Raw genomic sequence first — 19376 nt, 5'->3', positions numbered from 1 at the left:
GTTCCTAAACTGGGGCTAGTTTTACCATCAACAAGAATATTTGTAAGTGTGTCATTGCCTAAGGATCATGAAACATGTCATTGTTTGGAAGAAAACAGGGATTTGAAGGAGACAATCCTGAACTATTGAATGGAAAAAAGGCTTGAAGGTTTGCAGTTTGCCAGTTTACCAGTTTACTTCCACAAAAATGCTCTAAGCTGCGAGAGAAACTGCTTCAACATTAGAATAGTTTAAAATCACATTTATAATGAATGCCGGTTTCTTTGTATTTTGGTTAAAAGTAGCAGCACTATAAGCTCTGGGAGCTGGACTACTTAATAGTTCTGGGGCTAAGAATACTCGAAACTACAATAATTTTGACTTTTTATATTTCATATTGTTGCATCGATTCAGTTGTCTTGTGTCTTATCTGTCAGAGATAAACCATTAATAATTTTATTTTAAATATCATACATTTGACCTCCTTGTGTCTATTAACCTGATAAAATGTTATATTTTGCTGAATGTACCTGTAAAGTTCTTAACAAATAATCGGAGGGGAATTTCTTGTTCTTTATTTTTAACTTGTGATGTGTCATTTTGTAAAGCACTTTGAGTTGCATGTGTTGTATGAAAAGTGCTATATAATAAAGGTTTATTATTTAATATTATAGCTATTCAACCTCACATGTGTGCACAAAGGCTTACATTGATGTGTTAAAAAAAGTCTTAAGTGTACATGCATTTCAGATGCAAGACATAATATAATGCATTTATAATGTATTTTTGTTTAAAGCATGAAAAGCAATTCAGTGAACGCACAATAATGCCCTGAAATATAATGGCACAATCAAAGTAAACAAGAATGTTAACTCTATGACCTGAACTAAATCACTCTAGCTAAAACTATTATAAATGCATTGACACAGAGTCAAATGGTTATAAATGACTTTCATTGTTTTAAAAAAAGATAGAGAAACATATTTTGAAACCAAATACCCAGTGCAGTTAAAAACATGTTGCTGCTGAGAGCTTCCTCTCAGACATCAACATCTGATGCTCTCACTGAAGATCTAAACACATCCTGTGTGAGGATCAGGAAACCATGGGAATGCATCAGATAACTAACTAGTGTGCATGAGAGGATACTCTTCATCCCAGGGAAAGAAAACACATCACGAATTGAGATTTAGGGTTTTTAAATGACAATAAAAATACATCTCATTCAATCATGTTGTACAGTTAAAACACAGCGGTAAGATCAGGACTTTATCAATGGAAACAAAATGGACATTTTGATTGAGGAGGAAAGTAACAGAAGGATCCTTAACAAGACATAGAAGTAATACTCGTCTCCACTTCCTGTCACTGATGGTTTCTCTGATTATTGGTGATGCTCTGAGTGCATCTTCTGGTCCTCTGTCCTGTTTGCACTCAACAGTCTGTCCAGAATGAGATTCTATAGGGAGAATGGTTTAAAGTCCAGAGAAAGGGTTTTATTTCCTCTACTGGACTATGGGCTGGGGTGCTAGTGAGCTCATGAAGGTGTTGTAATGCTCTTTGTGGCAGCGCTGGTACTCGATTAGTTTCCTCTTGATCTGTTTGGGTGTGTCCTGGTAGTAGTTCTTCTCGTCCCTGGCCATCTCCTGCAGAGATAACACAGAACAGGACGTTTGGTCAAATATAAGACAAGATAAAATAAGATAGACCTTCATTGATCCCCGTAGGGAAATTCAGGAGTTATAGCAGCAACAGAGAAAGAGTGAAATACAGGACAGTACAGATAATTACTCAAGTGTAATCAAATCTAAAATGGAATTAGACATGCAAGTAACTGTTTGAATAACAACAAGAGGCGCTTTCACACCGAGTACTTTGCCGTTCTTAGTTCCCAGTACTTAGTTAATCAGAACTCTTTAGTTCTGATTAACTAAAGAGTTCATCAGTTCATCATTTGGTTGTGTGTGTAGACGATGGAAGCAGGGAGAGGCATTTACGTGCCTTGATCCCTGCCGAGTCGACGCACAACTGTTGATTGGTGTCAGTGCCAACAAACTTTTTAGGAGCAATGCGCTCATGGTATAGATGTGGCGCATACATCTTAATTCCTACTCTTTTCCCTCACCCTATCCTAAGGGAGTGCATGTACGTAGACACGTTGTGCCTCTCCACCTGTTTCTTACTTCTTACTTGCTACTAGGGGTGTAACGGTTCACAAACATTTCGGTTCGGTACGTACCTCGGTTTTTTGGTCACGGTTCGGTTCGGTACAGCAGAATTTTTTTTCACAAAACAAAACATATATATATATATTTTTTTATTATTATTAAACTGTGAGTAATGTATTCACTCAAATAAATACAAAATATAATAAAATAAACATTAAGGTGCAGCATTTCGATGAACTGAAATAATCTGTATTTGAACTTTACTGTACTAGTACTCACAAAACATAAACTATTAGTTTTGGGGTTTTAATTATTATTAAACTGTGAATATTCACTCAAATAAATACAAAATATAATACAGTTAACATTAAGGTGCAGCATTTCGATTAACTGAAATAATCTGTATTTGAACTGTACTGTACTAGCACCTAAGCAGCCAGTTTGACATAATGACTTGCTGGTCATTGTATTTTCATGTTGTTCTAAAGAAAGATGTACTTGTCCACATTGCTTGCCGAAAGGGCAGATCAGCTGGCACTGACAACGTCTCCTGCTGTGGAGAACACCCTCTCGCTAGGGACAGAGGTAGCAGACACAGCCAGGTAGCGCTTTGCTACCATGGCAACATAAGGATATTTGGCGTTTGTAATAGCTTTGGCTCGGTCTGAACTTTTTGCGAGTGGTGGAGGCTTAAATGCTAGCGGGAGTTGGGTTTGCACTTCAGTCTTTTTTCTTTTGGTACCGGTGATATTCACGTTCGGGTGATGCCTTTTCAAGAGTGTGCAAGTTTGATGTATTGCCAGCCGCGTAACCAATTTTAGTTGAACAATGCCGACAAACAGCTTTGGTTCGGTCCACCTGTCTTTGCCCGTCATCCTTTTACGTAACCAAAATGTTCCCAAACCGGAGACTTCAATGATGCTGGAGGATTTTCGAGCTCAACTTTATCTGCGTTCGCCATTAATTTTCGACAGTTCCTCAAATTACTGACTACATTTGAACGCATCCCTCTGACCAGCTCTCATAGAATGCCTCTCATCCAATTAAATGACTTGCTCGCTCTATGACGCGTTGAGCCCAATGTGAGCAAATTACTCTGAATGCTGCGACGCAGCACCTGAGACTACTTCCAAAAAGTTGTTCACGTTATATTTGTTCGGTACACTTCGGTACACACCTGTACCGAACCGAAGGGCCCGTACCGAATAATTTCGGTACGTGTACCATTACACCCCTACTTGCTACTAGGGATGGGTACCGAGAACCGGTACTAATACCTCATTCACACCAACGCAACTCCGGTTCAAGCTCCGTGCTAGAGCTTTTCAGGTTCAGAACCGGTTCTTCGGTTCAGCTCTGGCTCTTTTCACACTGCCCAGAGTCCGACTGGTGCTGCGTCATTGCATCATTGTTTGAGAGCCTGCTTCATAAAGCCAAACCGTGCGGAAACTTCTCACAGCTGACACCGACAACAACAACCGATTGTGCTCCAGCTTCCTCTGTACCTCTTCGGAAGACCAGATTCCCAGCAGGTAGCTGGTCTCTTCAGTGGACCACTGCTGCTTGTTAAGTTTCTCCATCGTTGTGTACAAACTGGATAAAACGCCGGCTTTTTGTTGTTGTTCAGGAGTTGATCCCGCCCCTGCCCCCGCCTCGACGTAAGCGTGACGTATGTGGTGCTTTTGCTCTGGCCGGACAATTTTTTGGTGCTCGAAATGAACCGGATTCCGGAGCTAAGAGGCTGCTCCGCTGCGGTGTGAACAGGAAAACCCGGTGCTTTTCAAGCTCCAGCTCCGAACCGGCCCTGAAACACCGTTGGTGTGAATGAGGTATAAGTCAATACCGGTACCTGATTGGACGGTATCGGTATACCGTTAAGCCGCTGGACAAACGGTGCTGCTATCGGTATATGTGTTACGTCTACTTCCTTAGTTTAACTTTAAACCATTCTGGTTGGTTGGGAACCCTCATCCCGTGTGATGTATCCGGTTTGAGACCCCTCTGATTGGCCACTGTAAATGCCACTCGTCATCTCTCTCAACAGCGCTCTTATTATTGTTGTGAGACTCCCGCAGGCATGGCGGACAGAGCGAAGCCATCGAAGGTCTGGGTGCACTTTAAAAAAATGTAGTGGCGATAGTGCAAGGTGCAATCTATGTACTCAATTAGTTGCTTGTAAAGGGGGTAACACAAGCAACTTAATGAAGCATTTGCAAACGAGACACTCATTGAATCTAAAACGGTGCTAGCGATACTGCTAGTGCTAATAGTGCTAGCGGGCTTCAGCCGCGCCGTGTGGAAATGTGACCTGAGCAAAGGCTCGCAGGCAGGTTAGAGTAATATGTTTTGTTTGCGTGAGTGAAGTCTTGCAGGCACATCGCCTTGTCTTTTTTAAGTTTATTAACACTGACAGTGTATAAATGTGAGCTCCTACACCTATAATAATTTGGCCTTTCATTGAATGCTTTATAAACCAGTTAAACTTACAGATGTCATTGTGAATTGGAAAACTGCATTTAAATGTTGTTAAAGGTCAACGTTTCAATGTATGTTTCAGCAATTGTTGGTCGTTTACTAGGAATTGACATATTTTAAGCTCAAATATGTTGTTCTATGTTTAAACCTTCAGACACATGTTGACGTGTTTCAGTTCAGCACATCATTTATTTTGTGATGATTTAAAAGTACAATCCAGAATAATATACGTACTCGCCTTTATCTTTTTGCCATCTTAGCCTTTTGACCAATTTCTTCATATCACAGTTTTGCATGATCTCACTGTAGGACAATGTTTTAAGGATCTCTTGTCGAGCTAGGTTGTCAGTTTGAAATGTCTGGATGAAGATGTAAATGATTTACAAATGTCCCACATTTTTTTTTTTAATGCCTCTTTTCATCCTCTGTCTGAGGGAAACCCCCAAAAAGCATGATAGGGCGAGCCAGGCCCCTTTAAGTTATTTTATTTATTTGTGTCTGCTTCTAAGAAGCTAATGTATAAGTTATACAGTTATTTCTGCAAGAAAATTACAATACAATTACTGTTTAATCTTCACATCTTGCATTCATGTCTATAATTTTGAGCACCAAATTATTGAAAAGTATCGATACCAATAAGCAGTACCGGTATCGATAAAATCCTAACGATACCCATCCCTACTTGCTACCCTTTTCCCTCAACCTATCCTAAGGGATTGCATATACGTAGACACGTTGTGCCCCTCCACCTCTGTTCTCTACCTCTTACCCTTTTCCCTCAACCTATCCTAAGAGGGTGCATGTACTAGGGCTGTCCAGAATACCATTTTTCGGGCTCTGGATATTCGGTAATAATCAGCAGCGAATATTCGATCCGTGTGGGGGGGGGTGATCAGCAGCGAACCGCTTCAACGCGTGTATTTTGGTTTATTCATGGCATTCATTTTGTTATTCTACAGTATTGTTGTTTTATAGTTATTTGTTAATGTATATAACCCAATTTGTGTTCTTTGAAATAGGATATTGCATTGCGTTTACTTTCGTTGCAGTTGTATATGTCTTAAGGCTTCCTATTTTGTATGGACATGCTTTTATTTTTAAGGAGAGTTAGCGCTGTTGACGGGAAGTTGCTGTTGCTATGGAAACAACATGATGGAGATTAACGGAGAAAAAGTCATATCTACATATAAAGACGGATTAAGCAAACGATAACGTTTATGGTTAAGTGGTAGCACCCCCCGAAGAGGCACAAGCTCTAGAGATTTCAATAAATTCAATTTGAAAAAAAAAAAAAAAACGAACAACGAAATTGAAACCCGAATATTACTCCAACGAACGAATATTCGGGTACAGCCCTAGCATGTACGTAGACACGTTGTGCCTCTCCACCTCTGTTCCTTACCTCTTACTTGCTACCCTTACGGCCCCTACACACGGCGGCGTGCGTTGCCGCTTGGCAGTGGGCGTGTCTTGAGCTTGGGGAGTTTACGCGAGCAACGCGACCAACAACCAATCACATGAATCTCTCCTGTCAATTGCATAAAAGGTTTTACATGTCACACTTTATATGATGAACATTTATGACATTAATGTCTATGGTGCTATTTTACGCAACATTCCATGCTGGCTAAATACTGTCTATGCCTGCTAGCTGTCCATTCAAACGAAGTACACTGGATATAAACTCCCCAAACAGGCGAAAACCTACCAGTTTCACCCACTCTCTCTGCCACCTCCCTCCATGCCTGGCTCCTCCGGTTTGTATCCCGGTAGGTGAACAGGGACTGATCAAGCACCGGGTGATTCCCTACCGCTACGATTATTTTCTCCTCCATTTTTTGGCATATGAGGAAATGAATCTGGCTCTCCCAGCATACACACGGTTTGATTGGCTAGCGCTTGTACTGGCAGATTTGCATAAATGGGATTTGATTGGCTGACGCCTCCGTCGAAGCATTGCTCTACTTTTGCAGCGAGCACCGCGAGAGAAGCTACGCTTTGCTCCCACAATGCAGTTTGGCGAAATGTGACGTCACCCCATTCAAAGTGAATGGACAGAACCGTTGAAGAGTCAACGCACGCTGCCGTGTGTAGGGGCCGTTATCCTTCAACCTATCCTAAGGGAGTGCATGTACGTAGAGAGACGTTAGTTTAGCTGCTATAGGCTTGGACTGTCGGGGAACACCTTACTTCTTCCTTCTGTCTGTCTGTACCTGTGTACTCTCATGTTCCGAATAACCCAGCTTCCCCAAAACTTCTTTTTTGTGTCTATATCTACGCCGGGATCCTGAGTCGTGGCTGATCCTGTTGCTGTGGTCCTGTGTCCTGGATCCTCTATCCTGAGCTCTGAATTTGAGTCCTGGACTTCGAGTCGTGGCTGAACCTGTCTCTGCGGTCCTGCCTGACTCATCATACTACTTCCCTGATGTTACTTTGGTCCCAGCTCTCTGCAGGGGCCTCATTTATAAAGGGATATACGCTCAAAAAAATGGCGTACGCCAGTTTCTACGCAATGTTTGCGATTTATAAAATACTAACTTGATGGGAAAATGTGCGGTCCTCCACGCAAACTCTAACCCATGTGTACGCACTAAGCACAAAAACGGGAGAGACGAGAAACTGCGACACCGTTGGCAGAAGGAAGAATGGAGAGAAATATGTGGAAATAATACCATAAATAAAATGTTACCTCTCATTCATCATATAGGAAGAATTCATTTTCAAACCTTGATTAAAGCTGGGCTCGACATTAAGGATGGCCCGATGGCCCGATGGCCCCGGGCCATCTAGCATTTAGCTCGGGCAATGAAGCCTCACCTGCTGGTTGCCCGATCGGGCAATCTATCATGCCAGTATATCATGCAGCTCGCGGATCCACTAATGAGTGACCCGACAGTAAAACTAAACACATCTATAACTAGTTTAGGTAGTTTGAGAGGTCATTAAAAATAGCTACGTGTGATATTCTAACCTGAAGTGTGTGTTTTGTCCGCTCACCGCTGCATGTGATCATGCAGAGCTGCGTGTCGACTCGTCAGCAACAGCTAATCTCTCTCTCTCCCGTCAGATTAGACTTCACTCGCGTTTATGTCCATATTGATCAGATCCAGCTAGTTCTAGCTAATGATATGACTACCTGCTTATTAAAAGACACCTAAACAATAAGCATCGCTATGCAACTGGGTGAGGCCACAAAGTATAGCGCAGCATTATGCATTTGTTTACATGCCCACCGGAACCCTGAGGCATTACCAACAGATCAACGCACAATCAACCCATACAAGACATCTCTTTCTCCACATTAAGTGTTAGACATTAGAGTTGACTATTCTTGTCTGTCACATACTCTTCTTGTCTGTCACATAAGTGGCGCAACTGAATACTACCCGGACAATGAATCGAATGCAACCACATCTTCGCGGGAATTTCAGTTTGTTACGGATTCTGATGCTGAATAAATAATGATCAAATAATTTAAAGTCAGAGTGTATTACAATGTTTCTTAGTCCACCAAAGCAAGGTGAACAACCTGGAAAGAAGAGAAAGACTGAGCTGCAGCCCCCCCCCGAAAAAAGAGAATCAAAGTCATAGGTATGTGCCCAATAATATTTTCTTCAAAGTAAATATTCAATATTTTTTCTTCAAAGGTAAATATTTTCTTCATAAGTAAATATGGGCATAACATGTTTTAATAGATACTTTTTTTATGGTGGTCCAGAGACAGGAATATAATTTCACATTTGTTATGATATACAGGGTTCTTACACCTTTTCCAAAGTCAAATTCAAGCATTTTTCAAGCATTTTCAAGGTGCATTTTCCAGCTTTTCAAGGATCTTACAGCTGTTGTAAATTACATATTTATATACACATACTCAAATGATTATTTCCCTACCTCACATTAAATCAGATGTTCTTTATGCTATAAACAACCAAATGCGTGTTTCGTGATAGCATTCTACACGAGGATGCAAAATTAAAGTAAAGAAAACTAAGTTTAATATTTTAAAATTAGTGATCTGTACGTAGACTAGGCCTCCCATATAACCTGTCTGAGCCAATATAAAACAATCAGCCAAATAACTTTTCAATACATTATTGATTAATTGTTGAGGTACTTTTAGGTTGGTAGTGAACGCAAGTCAGAGGTACATGGTGTACTTCTACTCCACTACAGTTCAGAGGTACATGGTGTACTTCTACTCCACTACAGTTCAGAGGTACATGGTGTACTTCTACTGCACTACATGTATTTAACACCTTTAGTTACTTCACAGATGTGGATGAATGATGTGAAATCTAATCAAGTGTTGAATCAGATTGGAGTAAATCCGCAAGCTACCCTGCAGTATACAAAGTACTTCAAACTCGCTGCACCTTCACCAGCTTTGAGAACACTTTGATGATCAATCATTATAAAACATATCATATATATTATTCTGAGATGGACCAATCTGCACAACGACTACTTTTACTGTCTTTCACTATATTTTGATGAGAATACTTTTCTATTTTCACTTGAGGAACATTTTGAATGCAGGACTTAACAGTAACAGAGTATTCCTACACTCTGGTACTTCTACTTTTACTCAAGTACAAGATCTGAGTACTTCTAATTTTACTCAAGTACAAGACCTGAGTACTTCTACTTTTACTCAAGTACAAGACCTGAGTACTTCTACTTTTACTCAAGTACAAGACCTGAGTACTTCTACTTTTACTCAAGTACAAGATCTGAGTACTTATAATTTCACTACAAGATCTGAGTACTTCTACTTTTACTCAAGTACAAGATCTGAGTACTTCTACTTTTACTCAAGTACAATATCTGAGTACTTCTACTTTTACTCAAGTACAATATCCGAGTACTTCTCCACCTCTAGTGTATTAGCCTGAATTGTAGCCACAAAATCACGCAGAGCTGCATAGAAATAGACTCACAATGGTAACAAGTGGAAAATAATATTTACAAATGTGTAGAATGATTTTAGGTAATTTTGACTACTCAAGACACCCGTCTTATAAATCTTCAAAGGAAGACTGTGTTCATTCTAATTACATGGGATTAAAACAAAATGTAGTTTTACTTGTATAATACTTCAATTTTATATACAAGACAGTTTGTTTTCATCTGTTTTCAAATAAACAAAGTCTTGGCTTTCAGAATATTAAACTTGTTTCGGCAAATTCAGATGATAAATACAGCTTTGAAGCTTCGGCATGATTACAAGAGGAGAACGGACTAACGTAACAGCAAGCATAACAACAGCCGGTGTTTCTTGTGAGTGTTTCCCCGGTACACAATACACAAAAATACACAAACATACTCGCGAGCTTCCCCCAGACCAGTAATACAAACGAAAATGTGTCTTCGGGTCAATGTGACTGATTTCGATAGATCAAGTCACATTTGGTTTAGGCACGAAACATACTAGGCCTACCAGTAGAAATACATTGCTCTCAAAATCGCTCTGTCTCGAATCAATAGATTATATTTCGTGACTATAACACGAAATGCCGTGAGTGCTTCATCCTCTGAACACCACAGGATGGCGACTGTAACGCACATACCATAGGTACACTCCTCTGAAATGATTGTCCCCTGCAATTATTATTATCCCTCATCGAGTTCGCTATTCAGCTCGCTAACGTTAGCTTAATCAAACATAACATGCAACGTTAGCCTAATCTAAAATGCTGTACTACGGCGTACCTTTCATGTGGCTCGTCAGCGCAGACTCTCCCATCGTTATTTGTTGCAAACTTTGCAGGAGGCTACTCGTGGGCTTGACCCTCGTCTTAGCCATGGCTTGTATTTGTCTTCTGCTAGCCAACGCTCGTTGAAACTGCAACCTCCTGGCACACAGTCATCTATCACTCTCATCAGAATGCCCAGGTCACACGTAACACAAACACTTGCAGGTCGCGCGCATAGCGCGGGAGGCCGCAGCGGAGCTGTTTTATGTAGAAGCGAAGCAATTCTTTTCTTTTAATCTAAAAAGCGAACTATTCAGTCAGACAGCAATTTATTGTAAAAGTAAAGCATTTACATTTTCAAGCACTTTATCTCAATTTCAAGCACCATTCCCAAAATTCAAGTACTTTCCCAACCTTGAAAACACCACGTCAAATTTCAAGCATTTTCAAGGATTTCAAGCACCCGTACGAACCCTGCATTTAAATGATTTTTTATGGTGGTCCAGAGACAGGGATTATAATTTGACATTTTGTATGTGTTTGCAGGTGTGCTCATCAAGCACCTGGAGAAAAGATTCCAAGATCTCCAGAAAGGGAGTGTCCCTTCAAAATGTTCCATCTTCAACCCCAGTCAATGGCCCTCTGACAGACAGAGGGCCATTGAGTCGTTGAATCAGCAAACACAAACAAGAAGAAGTGAAATTAAGAATAAAATTGAAATTGTACAATATAATATTGTGGTGGTTCATTTTATAATTCTAGAGAATGCACCAGACAGCATCTAAGACCTGCAGGTCCCCAAACCTTTCGTGAGTCATTTAGTCCGCGCGCATTTTTCAGGGCCATCTCTATTGGACTCGGGGCCATCTGTAAATTAGCTTAGATGGCCCACAGGGCAACCTTCCCACGTGAATCCTACGCACAGCGTTATAAATGAGGCCCCAGGTCATGGTGTGGTTCTGGGATGTTTGCTCACCGTTCTTGTGATCACTTTGACCCCACGGGGTGAGATCTTGCGTGGCGCCCCAGATCGAGGGAGATTATCAGTGGTCTTGTATGTCTTCCATTTTCTAATAATTGCTCCCACAGTTGATTTCTTCACACCAAGCTGCTTACCTATTGCAGATTCAGTCTTCCCAGCCTGGTGCAGGTCTACCATTTTGTTTCTGGTGTCCTTTGACAGCTCTTTGGTCTTGGCCATAGTGGAGTTTGGAGTGTGACTGTTTGAGGTTGTGGACAGGTGTCTTTTATACTGATAACAAGTTCAAACAGGTGCCAGTAATACAGTTAACGAGTGGAGGACAGAGGAGGCTCTTAAAGAAGAAGTTACAGGTCTGTGAGAGCCAGAGATCTTGTTTGTTTGTAGGTGACCAAATACTTATTTTACCGAGGAATTTACCAATGAATTCATTAAAAATCCTACAATGTGATTTCCTGGATTCTTTCCCCCCATTCTGTCTCTCATAGTTGAAGTGTACCTAGGATGAAAATTACAGGCCTCTCATCTTTTTAAGTGGGAGAACTTACACAATTGGTGGCTGACTAAATACTTTTTTGCCCCACTGTATGTGTATGTGGATAAACATCTTTCTGTATTTTGGACCGTTAGTGCAAACACAGAACAGTTTTAAGTGACTTTTTTGGTGCAAATGTAAGGTACATTTTCTCAAATTATTTTTGGGGGGGATATTAAGAGTGGGGCAAAATATTCAATGTTGATCCTGAGGTTGGTGCAAGGAGAATATGTAGTGTTGCTAAATCTAAAAAGGGTTACTCTGTTCAGTTTGTCAGGCTGTTGACTTGAGCGTGATGTTTTGTTGATCACGATTCACATGAAAATACATTTTTAGAGGGCGGTCATATAATTAAATGTGTCATATGCAGGTGAATGACTCATCTTTCAGAGTTTAATGTCAAGGATGAAATATTTTCTATGAAAGGATATTTTATTGCAGAATAAACTAGACGCAAACACAATATTCTCTGTTATTGACTGATTGTGGCTTGGCATTCCTCCCGGCGATGACTAAGTCCCTTTTAAAGCAACCATTGAAAACCATTTGAATGAGGAACTTTTTTGATAAACACTCCTTTGCTATTCTGAGCTAAAACAACAAAGAAACACATATCAAGAAAAGAAAGAATCTTAAACCTTGGCAACTTGCCCTCATATCAATCAATCAATCAATGTTTATTTATATAGCCCAATATCACAAATGTTACATTTGTCTCAGTGGTCTTCACAGTGTGTACAGAATATCAGTATGACAATACGACACCCTCTGTCCTTAGACCCTCACATCGCACAAGGAAAAACTTCCAAAGAAAACCCAGTTTAAAGGGAAAAATGGGAGAAACCTCAGGGAGAGCAACAGAGGAGGGATCCCTCTCCCAGGACGGACAGACGTGCAATAGATGCCGTGTGTAAATTGAAAAGATAATACATTTGCAACATAGGTAGTCCAAATGTTTGGAAATGCATGTGTGTATAATAGGAAGATGAATCCACGAGGATATCCATCCAGGACCTATGATCCAGGACCACAGCCACGACTCAAGATCCAGCGCTCGCGATCCAGGACACAGGACCGCAGGATCATCCATGACTCCGGATCCCAGCGTATATCATCATATGTCAGTGTCATATGTCAGTGTCCTTGAACACAACATCAGGAAAACTGTTTTCCAGTTCCAGGCCATGCAGCCAAAGCCAAGATATTCAGTATCGAATATTGATGCCTTGTGTGAAAAGTGCTAATAGCAAGTTCAATTATATAAAACTATGTTTATCTTGATGACGATGCTTTCACTCAACCCTTCATGAAAAGCCCCCACAAAAATAAACAACCAGCTATGTTAACAAATCACCAAAATGTTTTGGTCCCATTGTTAAACCCAACATTCTATGCTTTGGATTTAGGAGAACGTTATTCGATGTTTATTTATGTTTTGGACTGTCTGATACCAATGCAATAACAGGAATCGAATTTGAAAATGGGCGTAGTTTCCCTTTCATCTCCCCGCTCTGTTAATGTGCTTTCTGTTGCGGCTCTTACCTTGAAGTTGTCCTTGTGTTCTCGGATCATGTACTGTGCATACTCGATCAGGTCTGAGGATAACGTCTTGGAGTCTTTCTGCAGACGGTTGGCCTCCTCCTCTAGCTCTGCAGAAATCAGGACGTAAAAAAAACATCTTAAGCGGATCCCAAAATGCACAAACATTCATTGAATATTCCATCTCGTTTGCTTTTACTGATTCCATTGGATTTATTTGTGTTATTTCTCTGTTCGGCTTGTAGATTTCTATAGTCACAAAACAATGGTTATCCATCAACTGGCTGGTACAATGTGCATATTCATTAGCCGTTTGGCAGGTGGACAAAAACTACATTTTGCATCTCAGTCAGAAGAAGGAATTATTCAACAAAGAATAAAAAGCAGCAATCGTATTTCTGGAGGAAGAAAAGTTATTCAGCACTGAAAACTAGAGCAGCTGCTGCTGGAAGCTGATTCTTCGGTGCTTCTATGCAACTGTGCATAACAACAACATTCTGTACGTGTACTGCTTTCATTCAAACTGGTCTAATTAGGCTGAAATAACATCAAGTGTCCAAATGGAAAGATCCTTGGAAGTGATGTGAAACAGCCTTCATATAAAAAGACAAGGCATGAGAGAAAAGAATCTCATTGAATAACAGAAGGTGTCGACTTTCAGACAGCAAACCCTTACAGATTCACTGTGTTCACAGCAGTGAGAGATCACATGGAGCTCTTTAGAAACATGACAACTGCTGTGTTGCACCATCCAAATGTTGTAATGCTCAGTTCAAACTAATGCAGCACAGACTGGTTGGCACTAGGCTGCAACTTATTATTATTGAAGAGACCCTATGATGCTTTTGGTGTTTTTACACTTTCCTGTACTGTGTTATACAGGTTTTAGTGCATGTAAAGGGTCTGAAGAGGCTTAAATGTATCAGCATGTAACACTCGTGCTTCTTTTGGCTAGCGCTTCAACACATTGTGCATGCTAAGGGGCGGGACATATCAACAGAGCCAGCCAGCTAACCAATCAGAGCAGACTGGGCTCTGGTTTCAGACAGATGGTGAAAAGAGGTGCTGCAGCACAGGCTGTATGAGAAAAATAAAGAGCTTTTTGAAATGTAAAGCTTGTAAAATGTCACAGTAGAGGAACAAAATACAAATATGAACCTCAAAATGAGCACAATAACCTTTAATATTTGTATTATTTATCAATTGAGATTTCTATAAAATGTCCCGGAAATGTATTTAAATGTCTTTCCTTCTCCAAAACCAAAATATATTGAGTTTAATATAATATAAATCTTCACATTTATCAGACTGACAAAGTCAAATTAAAGGATATATCTCTAATGCAAAAACAAAGGCCTATTAGCAAAACATGGAGACTTAAAAATCGATCAAATACAAAATGACCACTTTCATTTTTTTGACGAGGTCTTAAAAATAAACTACTTACGGTTGACAACGTAGGGCTTGGTTACGGTCTCGACAGGAGCCTTAGTTACTCTGTCTTCTCGGGTGAGCTACATGTGTGAACAAAAACAAATAATTTAGGAATGATTTATGTTTTATTTTCATCAGTGATGCCATTTCAACAATACCATACCAAGAAACTGTCACAGGAGGAGAGAACGTCAGTGAAGATCAGAGAACAAAAACATTGATAATATGTGTACCACATGACGCATTTCCACCGAATGGCTCTGCTTGACTCACTCTGAGGAACAGGCAATATTCTCTACTTTGTTTTCCACGTCAGCGTAGGTGTGATCGCTGCATTAGACTGCATTGAATCCTTTAACATTGAACATCCACACTAGAAAAACAACCTGCGTCGTATTTCACACAGTCAAAAACAGGTGTTATTCATGTTTGTTAAACATTATAAATTGAATGACTGATAAGTGGGTTTTTTTAAGGAGATTTATTCTGGTTACATGTGTTTAATCATTATAACCAACACTCTATTGCTCCCTTCTGGCATAAATGAAAACTACAGTACACCAAACACACTTGAATAATTAGAGCCTTGTTTTATCAACTCCAGCAGCTGCTGAGGGACTCTTGAGCAACACAATCATTCAGCTACTGATCAACCGGCAACAGAGAAAGATCGGCTATTATCTGCTCACAAAAATACTCCTTTGATGATAATAAAATGCACCTCTTGCAGATGCAGATCAAAGTCATCTACAGGTCATCAGCTGTATTTAAAAAATGAAATACCTAATAGCCATTTTTGACATGATTGTACAACACGGACACACCAGTTCATAGTTGCTGAGAAATCGGTGTAACTGACGTTGTTTTCAGATATGAGACATTAAACTATGACAAAGAAAAATAATAATACTAGGACACCTAATTTAGGTCAAATCGTTTGTTTGCATGTTTTGATCCTTCATACTGACAGCCAGACACACCTTCAAATTGATAGTGGTGTAAAGTGGGTGTAGCATTGTTTCTTATTGCTGTTTTTAGGGGTGTGGTGAACCATGCAGATTAGAAAGAAATGGTAACAAAGAAAGTGTAACGTTTGTTGTGTATACATGATATGGTACATATACATGTAATATAGTGTTTAAAATGGCACAGTAATTTTCCTGATCATTAGACTATGTAGAACTGAGTTTTTGTTAATATAATATTGTAGTATAATTGTAAAATATTGTATTCACAGCAACCGAAAGATTGATAAAATGGGAAAGAATTAGCAGAAGCTTTGAAAAGTGGTAATAATATGACTTCTTATGGACAGAAGTCCCATTGAAATAAACAGTTAAATTACACATATACTAATTAAGACATTTAAGCTTTTTATGTTCAGTGTAACTTATTATTAAGTTGTTTACTGTGAAGATGGAACATGTTGCGTACAGGGGATCATTTCATTAATTGTTACAAAGGTGAATGTGTCAATCAATAGGGATTTGATTTCAGGTAATGTTGCACAGCCCTAGTCTGATTATACAGGATATGATAAATCACATTTTGTCAGACAAAGACATGTTCCTTGACGATTAGAAAAACAATGTGTGCTCTGAATTTGACCCTGGGAAAATCCAACTACAGGACCATACATCCGAATCAGTTACTTACGCTCTTCTTTTGTATTGGCAGCGAGCGGTTTGGATCGAAAGCCAGACCCATGTCCTGCAAGTTCCTGGACGTTGACTTCTTGTCGTCCCATGCATTTCGAATCTGTGAACTGAGTGAAAGGACGATTTAGAAACACGATGATAAGCAAACAACATAACAGTGCTTCTAAAGGTGCAGGCCAGAACAAATCTAAAGGTCAATTGAGATGGAAATGTACACTTAGGTGGTTCTGTTAAATATATATGTAGTTCTACATTTTAGTCCACCAGTAAATGTAATTTTCAGTGATTCATATATAAAAAAGATAAATTCAGTTTGAAACCCAGTCCCTATGTTCACAATTTATTTGGTTTTTCAATTAGCTTTATTTCAAAGGGAAATATTGTTATGTAGATCATTATCGTATTTTCAAATGCATGTATTTTATTTACATGCTTATATGATATGATGCAATACTTTACTACTATCACTCAAGCAATATAAGATGTATCTAAAAACAAGTAATATATTATTCTATAATAATATAACACTTAAAGGAGCTATTCTGCATGAGTAAACTACATCTTCTGACCGTACATATCAGTGATTTTATGAGCACAATACACATTTATTTGAGCACTTTGTCCACCACTGTATAAAAGCTGAACTACAAACAAGCAGAGTGTACATTTCTCAAATAAAATCCTCACATGGGCTACTGTGAGCTAACATTAGCTAACATGCTAACGTCTCTTACTTTTCTATCCTCGGTTTGCATTTCTTGATAGCTTGTTTCTTCATCTTCTTCCGGTCTAAGTTGTAATTGAACTTCTTTCTTTTCCCTGACTTCTTGGCTTTCGGCATGTTTGCAGATTTTTCTCTGTTTTCACAGAACAGCAGAGATGTGTTGGTTGTGAGCTAGAGAAGCAGCGTGTAGAAACCGGAAGTGCGTATTTGTTTTGTTCCGATCATGTTTACAGAAACCACGCCCCATTTTCACCTACGACCTTTCAGTTTCAAGTTACTACGGTGGCCCTGAAGTGCAACACACCACAGCATTTCACAAGACACCACAGCATTTCAGAAAACACCACAGGATTTCAGAAAACACAACAGCATTTCGAGAAAACACAACAGCATTTCGAGAAAACACAACAGCATTTCGAGAAAACACCACAGCATTTCAGAACACACCACAGCATTTCACAAAACACCACAGCATTTCACATTGGACGGAAAGGGTATTCCTTTAGGGAGAACACTTCTTGTTTGTGATTGGACAGAGCCAGCCAGAGAAGCACTGCTGTGATTGGATGTTTTTGCTGCCAGTCAAGAAATGACGCTTCGTGATTGGTCAACACATCAGCCGTTAGCTGTTAGCACACACTCAGAGCTCACAGCTCCTCATATCTGTTCAGAAACTGGACAAAAGTTAAACATACAAAACACAGACTGTCTGTCATTTCGAATACAGTCGCTGCTTTATTTATGTCTGTATGACGTTGTTGTGAGTGTGGACGGAGCAGCTACAGGTTAGTTTAGCCTGATCGATCCGATTCCGATAGGATTTACATGGAGATACAGCCCGCGTCTTGTTTGAATGACAGGAGTAAACACAGAATTAATTCTTTATTAATTCATGGTTTTTAAGGGGCTTATCTCCATGTAAATACTATGGTAGACCACCCAATATTCGCATCGCTCTAATCGCTCGAGTTTCACCACGGCTGTCAGCTGTGTTTGATCCTGTCATTCAAACAAGAGGCGCTGGAGAGGGAGCGGGGCGTATCTCCATGTAAATCCTATGGGAGATACCAACTACAACAAAATGAACATGTTTGACCGTGATTTAATTGTAATACACGTTTCAAAGTGATGCCGAAGTAACTACATAGCCTACTGTTAGTAAAAACCATGAATTAACGCTTTGACAAGTCTGCAGATAAGACGGCAGGCGAAAAGCTTTTAAAATGCCTGTTTTCTGAATGGAATCGGACCCATCAGGCTAAACTAACCTGTTGCTGCTCCGTCCACACTCACAACAACGTCATACAGACATAAATAAACCAGCGACTGTATTCGCCATGACATAGGCCCTTTCTCATTTCTCTAACTCCCCTCCTCGACTCCTATCCTCGAGACTTAGTCCCGCCCACAGGAGATGCGAGCGGAGGAGCCGAGGAGGGGAACCGAGGAGAGAGGAGGGGAAGCAGCAGGCGGTTAGAGAAATGAGAACTCCTCTCCTCTGAGTGGTCATTTTAAAGAGACGTCCATTAATGATGACAGGAGGCACAGCAGCCCTCTGTCTGATGGACAGATGTGTTCATGATGACTTATATATTTACTTTGATTCATTCACAGTGCGGTATAATGAGACAATAACAGGCTACAGATACGGACACACACATATGTATATATTTATATAAATATATACAATTTCAGAATCAAACAGAGCACTCATAATAACGTAACACTATCAGAGACTGGATATATCCCCCCCCCTCTCTGGTCGCTACAATGAGGGAAATAAATTACGGGCCAAAAGTTTTATTTACAAGTATTACAAGTTAAGCAGAGGACACCAAACCAACTGAGACCTGTCTGTCCGCTGCATCTACCACACACTGTACCACACACACCTACACGTAATCAGGCTACAGCTGTTGCGTATTTTATTGTGAAGCACTGAATGGTTTTAGAAAAATATCGACTCTTTGTTTGTAGATATCTACTAAAACAAATAAAGAGAGTAGGCCTGTTATAGAGTGATATATATTATACACACTGCTCTGCTTTCTGCAAGGACCTCACAGCTGTTCTCACTGTAAACATCGCATCGCGATGAAAGCAGTTTCTAAAATAATATCCAGGGGATGCATGCAGAGCTGTCATTGGCTGAGATAAGTCCGGCCGTGCGTCACGACTCTTTGAAACAT

The 19376-nt window shown here is 40.0% G+C and overlaps 1 protein-coding gene across 1 annotated transcript; it reads right to left on the bottom strand.

Moving 5' to 3' along the window:
- Window positions 1-1161: 1161 nt before the first annotated feature.
- nop16 (NOP16 nucleolar protein homolog (yeast)) lies at window positions 1162-17401 on the bottom strand. The gene is made up of 5 exons (XM_034099238.2): window positions 17198-17401; window positions 16462-16570; window positions 14819-14885; window positions 13375-13481; window positions 1162-1625 (listed from the first exon to the last, which is right to left on the bottom strand). The coding sequence occupies exons 1-5, from the start codon at window positions 17302-17304 to the stop codon at window positions 1485-1487; spliced, it is 531 nt and encodes a 176-aa protein (XP_033955129.1). The 5' UTR covers window positions 17305-17401; the 3' UTR covers window positions 1162-1484.
- Window positions 17402-19376: the final 1975 nt, after the last annotated feature.

The sequence above is a fragment of the Pseudochaenichthys georgianus genome, chromosome 14 (genome assembly GCF_902827115.2).
Source record: "Pseudochaenichthys georgianus chromosome 14, fPseGeo1.2, whole genome shotgun sequence".
NCBI lineage: Eukaryota > Metazoa > Chordata > Actinopteri > Perciformes > Channichthyidae > Pseudochaenichthys > Pseudochaenichthys georgianus.
The sequence above is the reverse complement of the archived record's forward strand: the minus strand, read 5'-3'. Positions and strand labels throughout refer to the sequence as shown.

What these genes read in the sequence shown, in the direction of transcription:
- nop16 (XM_034099238.2), bottom strand. Translation starts at nt 17,304, where the DNA reads ATGCCGAAAGCCAAGAAGTCAGGGAAAAGAAAGAAGTTCAATTACAAC. An exon ending in CAAGCCCTACGTTGTCAACC is followed by an intron (nt 13,482 to 14,818) that starts GTAAGTAGTTTA and finishes TGATTTCTGCAG; the next exon opens with AGCTAGAGGAGGAGGCCAAC. An exon ending in AACACAAGGACAACTTCAAG is followed by an intron (nt 1,626 to 13,374) that starts GTAAGAGCCGCA and finishes TTATCTCTGCAG; the next exon opens with GAGATGGCCAGGGACGAGAA.